The sequence below is a fragment of the Macrosteles quadrilineatus genome, unplaced genomic scaffold (assembly GCF_028750875.1).
Source record: "Macrosteles quadrilineatus isolate MER2022 unplaced genomic scaffold, UCM_ALF_1.0 Scaffold_3__2_contigs__length_128488019, whole genome shotgun sequence".
Lineage (NCBI taxonomy): Eukaryota > Metazoa > Arthropoda > Insecta > Hemiptera > Cicadellidae > Macrosteles > Macrosteles quadrilineatus.
In genome coordinates this window covers 80,546,253-80,555,856 of record NW_026542596.1, presented here as the reverse complement: position 1 = coordinate 80,555,856, position 9,604 = coordinate 80,546,253, and the positions used below count along the sequence as shown (strand labels likewise).

At 34.1% G+C, this 9,604-nt stretch overlaps 1 protein-coding gene across 1 annotated transcript; it reads left to right on the top strand.

Annotated features, from left to right (window-relative positions):
* The first annotated feature begins 3,663 nt into the window (after nucleotides 1-3,663).
* LOC128991069 (E3 ubiquitin-protein ligase siah2-like) lies at nucleotides 3,664-7,074 on the top strand. Its single transcript, XM_054413796.1, has 2 exons — nucleotides 3,664-3,866; nucleotides 6,257-7,074. The coding sequence occupies exons 1-2, from the start codon at nucleotides 3,864-3,866 to the stop codon at nucleotides 7,001-7,003; spliced, it is 750 nt and encodes a 249-aa protein (XP_054269771.1). The 5' UTR covers nucleotides 3,664-3,863; the 3' UTR covers nucleotides 7,004-7,074.
* The last annotated feature ends 2,530 nt before the right edge of the window (nucleotides 7,075-9,604 follow it).

Here is a 9,604-nt window from a genome sequence, read left to right as displayed (position 1 = left end):
GGGGACAAGTTCTTGCAGACATAGTAAATGTAACTTGAACGGATTTTGTTTCATTTACTTTAATTTTCCAATTCTGTAGCCACTGAGACAAATCGTCTAATGCAGCCTGAAGGTTTGATGATGCTAGAATAGGATCCTGATTTGATGATAAAAAAGCAGTGTCGTCTGCAAATGTTGAAACCGTAATACCCTGAGTACTTGGAAGGTCATAAGTGAACAAAATATACAAAATAGGTCCAAGAACACTGCCTTGTGGTACACCTGATTCAATTTCATGCACATCTGTAACTATATCTTGATATTTAATTTGAAAAAAAACGTTTGGACAAATACGATTTCAACACTCCATAGTATGTATGGGGCAGCAAAGTTTTAATTTTGAACAATAATCCTGTGTGCCAGACTTTATCAAACGCCTGGGCTACGTCCAAAAAAGCAGATGAACAAAAACGTTTATTTTCAAGATCTTCCTTGATTACATTCACTATTCTATGCACTTGCTCAATGGTGGAATGCCTTCGGCGGAATCCAAACTGATGGGAAGGCAACAATTCTTTTTCATCAATTATAATTTGGAGTCTTTTTAAGAAATTTTTTTCAAAAACTTTAGAAACCACAGGAAGAAGAGATATAGGCCGATACGAGGATGCTTGATTTAAAGGTTTACCAGGTTTCGGAATAACAACAATTTGTGAAACTTTCCACTGTATTGGGAAGTATTCAAGGCGTAAAACTGCATTGAAAAGTACTGTAAGGAAAACTATTCCTTTTCTAGGAAGCTCGCTGGGGGTGGCCACAATAGGCGACAGTTTCAACCTTTCAGTTTACTTTTTTACCATACCAGTAAATATTTTTTCAAAATGTTGTATTGTATTTTCAAAATCGTGACATTAATTATGGAAATAAATAATTATCTATGACAGTTTTTGATTGTTTTTGGACGATTTTAGAATACATGTACATGTTTTTTACTATTATTTGCAGTATCATACAATTTAAGCGAATTTTTTACAAATTAAATCATATAGTTACAGTATTTTCATACGTGCACCGGTGCCTCTTTATATTTCGTACTAGGTCACGTAATAGTTTTTAACTATTTACCTGCAACAAAAGAAATACAATTTTTACCGAATAAAAGTGTTAAATTATGTTTCTTAAACCAATGTGGGCGTCAAAATCGCCAAATCACAGTTTAATGCTTGCTGATGCTATTTATTGTATATCTAAATACCCCCACCACAAAAAACCTGCATACTAAGCAAATTTACATTTGTTTGGCTAGATTTCTATTAAAATATTTACTTAAACTTGTTGGATTTATTTCCAATTTAAATAAGATGAATTTAAATTAATGCTTAGGTTTGCTGGTACAGATAAAGTAACCTGCTGAGGTGTGCTTGTAAATTTAAATTTTAGTATAGTTTAAATTTATTTATTATTTTTTTTTGTATAAAATTAACAATATTGACAAATTTTATTAAAATATAACCGTAAACAAGCAAACTGCAACAGTTTATTCTCCATAAAAATGGGCATTATAAATTTACAATTGTTAAAAATTATCTCCGTAACCGTTAGGCGTACAACAACGCTTAAAAGGACAAAATCATTTTTTTTAGCTTACAAAACAGTTTGGAAGGGAATTGTGAAACTTATGTTTTACGGTCAAAAAAAGAAAACCCAAATTTTATACCCCATAACAATTTTTAACCCCCATTCTCATTGATCATTCTGATTTGAGAGTTCGTTTGAATTAACGTTGGTTTCAACATTTATACCAAATTTCATTAAAATCTCATCATGCTCAAGTTATCGCGCTAATGGGCACATCGAACTATATAAACATAAAATATATACACTGCATATTTATATAGATACATATGTACTTATATATGAATTTGAACAGAGGATATTTTTGCCTATGGGGACCTCAAAACGGAAAATTAAGTCGGTCCCGGGTTTAGTTCCTACCATGCAACCTAAGGTAATAGCTTAATCCCTATATGGAAAATTTGCTAAAAAGAAGATAAACCACAGGTATGGAGTGAATTACCTGAAACAACAATGTTTATAGATGGCGTATTTAAATATTGTAACTTTATAGTAGTATCTTCGGATGAGCATAGCTTTGGCGAGCTAATGACATTGAAGACTACGCTCGGCATTTGAAAAATACACGAGGTTTTGGATTCCTGTTATACCAGAAGAGTTAACTCTCATATAATATAATACTATGTACCTATACTACTATATATAATACATATACTTATATTATTATTATTATATTATTATATATACTATATGTAATATAATAATAATAATTCATATAATGATAGCATATAGCATATTATGCTACAGGACACATTTTAACATGTCGACACTTATTTTAAAGATAAAAATATTTGTATTTCAAAAGCATATTTTCCATATTTAAAAATTGCCAGTCCAAAACTAAACAATATAGATATGAAAATAGAGCAGCAAAGGGGGTGTGAGCGAGCGACTTGTCGCCTAGTATAGCCGGTGCCATAAGATAACATGGGGAGCGTATTTGTCGCCGCGACCGAAAAACGCTCCCGGTCGCGTTTATTTTTCTGTCGCCGGTGGTCGCTAGTCGCGAGTCGCTTAAGTGTGGCCGCCTCCATTTCATTTAATGCTACGTACTTTCATTCATTGTCGCCGCGACAAAGTCGCCAAGTGTGGCCCTAGCCTAACACTTATTTATTTAGCAATTAATGCAGTGAAATTGATATAAAGGATAGGTGTGACGTTTTATGTGTACTGTGAATTTGATTGGATATTATCGTTTTATTTTAGGTCGTTTCTATTCAGACCTACTGGAAATTGTGTATAGTAGTTGTATTGTGGTGAAAATAATTATGGAAGAGGCAGGTATGCTATGGAAGGTGGTATCGTTGACTAAGTCTATACACTTATCAATTGACTATTACTCTCTCTACTGTAGGCTACTTATAATCAGTGTGCGTCTGTGCGAATCGGCTGCAAATCTCACTTCAACGCTTTTCACATCGTAAAAATTGCAGAATTGCTGTTTTATTGTAAAATTATCGGATTTAAAAAGCATAACGTATAGGCCTATGATGGAATAAAAACATATTTGGTCACACAAAATATGTTTACAAGATGATTTTTCACATTAAAACTGCAAGAAACTTTGTCTTTATATGTGTAAACTAGCTGATCTGAATTGTACACGGTTTTAACTGACTACTGAATTCCCGTACGTAGGACGGGCTAACACCTCGTTTAGTTTATAATAAATTGTGTACTGAAGATAATACACCCTCTTATGTTACAATAACTATAGGTATTCCAAACTTCTTTTAGTACATTAGGTATTTACATTAACTATAATATTATGTTAATGTAACTAGACTAGAATTGACAAATTGATTCAAGTTTAGTATTTTATGTTCAAGGGTTGGTATAACTTAAGTCAGGACAAAAAGAAACATAGATCTTGTTATCTGTTATCCTTATCTTGACTAGAAAACAACTAGCAACTAGCTAATCAGTGTTTAGTTGAGTAGAGAGTAACTTCAGGGCACAGACAATGGAAACCCTATTGTAACATAATAACATTAAAGTATTATATTGTCTGTGTTCAGGGAGGTTAAACTGCACAGTTATCATCCTAAACACATGATGATAAACTTGATTTGATCAACTCTTGCAAATAGGAAGAAACAGGAATTTTTCTTTTCAAATGCTTGATGGTAGATAAAAATTACTGTAGACTTGCTCAAGAGAGTGATGTTGAATTTGAATGTTTAGTTGAACAGAAAAGGATATTAAAACATGGTTTGAATGTTTAGTTGAACAGAAAAGGATATTAAAACATGGTAAGTAAAGGTTATTTAATATTTTAGTTTACATCTGTTATCGAAGTAAAGTGTATATTTAAAACTGCATTTTCTGTAATTTATGTATAACTGCTATTAACTTATTCATTGTTAACATGAAATAGTTATTTACCGGTAAATAATTTCGGTTTAGTGTGTGAAGTGACACTTTGCTGCACGGCATGTGCGGTAAGTTTCTTGAGTGCAGTAAAAGGCACTTTGCTCTCTTGTTCGTGTTACATATTATATTTTTCCTACAGTTACTATCAGGCATATAAATAATCAATCTTTCAAACACTTAACAACATGTTTTAGATTAGGTTAAATCCAAGCGTTGAACGGAAATAGCCTGCTTTGTCAGGTAACTGTAGGAAAATATAGGTTTTTATTTGTGTTTGAAATTCTTTGTGATTCATAGCCTACATGAAATTCTATAGTAGATTATATGGTCCCGGTAACATCTATACAGGGTGAATATGTTTAATGGGACAACATACAATTGTACCCATTAATTTATTTAATTCTAAATTTTAAGAAAATTGGTTCATAAAAGGGAGGTAACTCATTTTAAAGATAGGCTGTTGATCAAACAATATGAGTGGTCAATGGTCATTATGGTTAAGATCAACACCATGTTCGAATTCATATAAATGTTTACAGGCAAAGTATGGTAATGCAGACATTTTAACTTGCTTAAAGCTTATAGGCAAAGTATGAAATAGTATAATAACAATTTGATTTTATTCACTTTGACTAGGCATAAAGGCATTTTGTATGTCGACATGTGTGTCAGGCAAAGTGCTTGGAAGTATTTAGCATATAAAGATTATTTTTGTGTATAATTAGATTAGGTTGGCTAATTTTAGTTAACTCTAGAATATGAATATACTTAACAGATTACCCGTCCTTCATACAGGGTTGGCGTATAAGAGTGTAACATGCTCATTGCAGTTATACTCATGCTTGCGTTTGCAACAGGGGGAAGAAGCGGTTTTGGAAATTTTGGTTATTAAAACTACGGTGATGGTTAACACATCTACCATCATAACCATAATGTTTTACCACTGCACCTAAACTAGCCTATAGAAAAAAATAAATGTTCAAACAATTAGCATTACAACTGAATCTAATTTCCCTTTAATGTACTTTTAGTAATGATACAGAATAAACTGGAATATTACGATTCTTAGTTGTAAAATGGGGTAGCATAAGGCCCCAGTCGGGCTTGCCCCATTTTACAACTAAAAGCCATAAAATTTCAGCTATTTCTTATTCGATTATTTTGAACTTGGCAACGTTTGATAGGGAATTAAAAATTCTAAATAAAAGTATCCTTGACATTTTTCATAAAATCAGCCATTTTTTTGTAATTTAAGTTAAAAGATTAAAATGGCTGCCACTAACATTTTAGTCGAATGAAGATGAGTTTTTTCTTCTAACATGGGTCTTTTCAACCTTAACAAACATACCAAGTTTCATAAAGTTCGGTTGTAAAAATTAAAAGAAAATGTTTATGTAAAAAATACAAACTGGCGATCTCTGGTTAACGAAGCTATTTTGAAAAAAATGTTATTCTTGGTTTTCTCTTTTTATTTTCACCCAAGGAATAACCACGTAAAATACATGTCCCCGCATTTTTTTAACATGCTGTATAAGACTATAGGATATGTATCAGTGGAAACTCGACAACAAGAGTCTCATGGGGATAATTTAATAAGACTTGTTATCAAGGTTGACTTCTTATCGAGGTTTGCAATGTGATTAGGGGTAAAATAAGTCCTAGGGGATTAAAAAATTACACTTGTTATCAAGGGTCTTGTTAATGTTAATTTGGATTTAATTTGGAATTAACACTGTATATATGAATTTGAACAGATAGTGTTTTTGGCCTCTGGGCTGATCAAAGTGAAATAGTAAATCGGTCCCGTGTCTAGGCCTTTCCATGAGACTTACGGTAATAGCTAATATATGGGAAATTTGCTAAAATATTATAAGCTGTCAGCTGTTATTTCAAACCTGTTGTTGTTCCACTTCCAGGGTAAGGTGGGAAGGGTGGAGGGGATATGGATTCCACTCTAACCTCCTAAATTTTGTGAACGGAGTTTAACAATGAGCTTATGTGTGTGTGTGTGTACGGTCTACACACGGGGACTATTTCAACATCTTACATTCATATATTTCTATTTATTTTGTGTTAAAATAACTTTAATTAGGTTAGCCTAAATAAATAAAACAAACATAAGATTATTGCAACCTTAAATGGCAATTTTACAATGAATAGTTTTCTGCAAGGTTCCTTTTCAAGACAAATATTTTGAGTTGAGGGTTCCAATTAATTATTTATGTTGAAGGACGTTAATTTGTGTTTTCTGAAAAAATTCCATTTCCAGGAGGATGAAGATTTAAAACAGTTGCTGGATCGGGTAGAGAGGATCGCTCGATGTCCAGTGTGCCTGGAGTTGGTCAGAGCACCAATCGTCTTGTGTGTCAACGGACACGTAACTTGCGGCCGGTGTAGGAATAATGCTGGCAACTGCCATGTGTGTCTTCAACCGTTCAGTGACGTCTCTTCCAGGGTCTTGGAGGAGGTGCTGTCAGCGTTGCCACAGCTCTGTCCTAATGAAATGTGTGGGGTTGTTACTATCTTGGATAATCACTCTAAGTACTGTGTTTACAGACAGATAAAGTGTACCAATTGTCAATGGTTTGGAGCCGTCATTGAGTGGATTGAACATGTTAAAACACACAATTCCAGTGTTCTAAAATTAAATGTCACCAAATGCTTATACATCAACGATTTCCTGGACGGTTGGAAATCTAAGTATTTCAATTATCCAATCGAAGACCAACATTTTATTTTTAAATGTTGGAAGAAAGGAAACAAATTGTATCACAGCTTCAGACATGTTATGTGTGAGAGATCTAGTGTTGAGTACGGTGTGATATTTGAGTACAATCGTGGCCAGCAAACTGTGTATAAAACTTTTGTCGAAGTCCTACCATACGAAGATGATGAGTCCATGGAGACAAATGCAGCTGTTTTTCCTATCCATGAATTGAAGGAACTAGTTAGTGAGAAAGGCAGTTTGCCAATCTCTATCACAGTAAAAACTCTTTCTTCAGGGAAAGTAGAATAACTGTGTGAAACCTTTTGTTGCACATTTGTATAAGAAATAAAATAACACAAGCGAGGATTTTTTAATAATTTTATGAGCATATATATATTATAATTATATTAATCAGAGGTCTAGCATATCAACAGATTTTCTTGTTTAGTATTCAATTAAATAACCTTGGGAAATGTTTAGCTATAAGGTAAAAAAGAATATACAGTAAATAAGTTTTTTCTTGAGACTTTGTTATCAGTTTAGCATTTTTTCCCTTTAAAAAACCTCTTGAAAAAAAACCTCTTGAAAAAAAACCTCCTGAAATCCTGTCAGTCTTAGGGATGTTTTGCAGATTTTGTGAGGAACTACAAAAGCTTACTTTACTCACCAAAATAATAATAAAAAAAATGTAAATCTACAATTAAGTTTACAACCCTTCATATACTAAATTATTTGATTTTTAAGCTCTGTACACATGACCTAGACAAACATTGCTAATTATTTGTTTTGTAAAAAATGGGAACATCTTTTTTTTACCCCATATAATCCTGTTCCCTTAGTCTGATCATGTTGGTCTGTGATGTTCGAATAAACATTGTTTAGTATGCAGTTTGTACCTTTAAAGAGGATAGCATAGCTAGCTTACCTTGAAAAAGTAAAGGTATACTATAGAACATACAGCAGGCACACAATAATTCGTCACCTGGGACTTTGTCAAGTGTAGAGAAAGTGATAAAAAGTTAACAAAATGGCTGCTGTCATGGCTATAGCCAACTATCTAGTGTTGCTACATCACTAGGTCAAGTCAAGTCAAGTCAAGTCAAATAAATTTTTTTTCAGATATACAACAATGTGTACATGAATGCATGAATGGTCTATCTTAGGTTAAGGTTGGAGGGAGTTCTGGAGTTGGTTACACACTGGATTGCCAGTTCCCACCTTCCCAAATTGAAAAGCTTTCTTTAGGTGGATGGTGATCAATAATTTAACTTGTTCTGTAACGATACGTCCAGAGTGCACGCCGATTCAGATTCAGATTTTCGGCACGTGATTAATCTGAGTCAGATATTTTGTTGGTGGCCACAGTGGAAGCAGGAAATACGTTGCCGGTACTGACTCGGTAGCAAAGAAGCAAGTCAGTCGTTGTTAGGAATTGTCGGATGAGGAATTTACGTGTAAAATTATATCGTCTGAAAATGTTGTGAAGTTACAGCCAGTGAAAACTGGTGTTCATGATATTATATAAATCTTTTCCTATAGCTGGAATAAAAATGATAGAGCTTCTTTCTAGGTTTATTGCGATGAATGGAGCCCGAAACCACCGAAACTTGTTATTAAAATTGGACATCGTATTGTAAGAAACTGGTGTAACCTAGATAAACAAAAATCCTGAAGACCGTTTAGTGGTAACCTTAAATGTAAGAATGAAAAAAATTCAATATTTTACTATAAAAACATAATTTATTTAGCTAAATAGTATGCGTACGAGCCAAATCTGAATCGGAATCTGAAACCAGAATGAAGAATTCATTCCGGTAAGCAAGTGCCTGCGCGCGGGCTCGGAAACCGGCAGCCACTACAACCACTTCCATTTGAATTCAAGTGCTATTTCTGTCGCCGAAAATCTGAATCAGAATCGGCGTGCACTCTGGACGTACCGTAATTCGACAATGCTGACTACCTTATTAGACATTACCAGACACCTTATTATCAAAGGTTTGTGATTTTATCTTTAGAATAGAGTTTAATCTTTAGACCAGGGGTGGCTAAAGATAGCGTGAAATTGCAGAAATATGCTAGGGAGTTTTAAAATGGCTGTGAAAATGGTCATTTTGGAAGGAATTGTGTTTTTGGTGAGTATCCAGTCAAAGAAGACCACTAAAGCACGGGTCACACTAGACTGTTTGCCAGCCGCTGGTGATCAGCAGCTGGCACCAGCATCACCGGCTCACCAATCCAGGCTGAGTCAGCTCAGTGTCAGCTGCGAATTTTCTGGTCACATTAAGCTGACAGTCGCGGCTTCTTTCAATTCGCCGCTGATGCCAGCCTAGTGTGACCCGTGCTTAAGATAAAAGAGTTCACACTCCACTCCATAACGCATTTCCGCACTTAACCCTCAATGGCCTCACTCACAGTATTAAAGACATCACCTTCAGTCATTTGGGGATGAGGCGATGAATGTCAGCATCAGATATGTTTCTTGTAATCAAAAAACATATCACTGACCTTACCTTGGAGGCGGCAGGAGATTAGATGTTAAAATACCCCCGCCGCAGCAAACCTGCAGACTAAGCGAATTTCAACTTGTCTGATTACATTTTTACTAAAATATTTCCATAAATAAGACATATTATTCCCTATTTAAATAACATTAGATTTAACGAGTGCTTAGGTTTGCTGCTACAGGGAAGGTAAAAAGTGTTTTTTGACCATACGTCAATAGTATATAGGATGAAATAAATAAATTTGCCAAATAAATTTGCCAAATACATATTAGTAAAAAGTCTCTTATCTATATACCCATAAACAAGTAAACTACAACAATTTTCATTTTCTCCATAAGAATAACATGGGAATTTTAAATTACACTATTTTTGAATTTTCTCCGTGACTGTTAGGCATACAACAGCG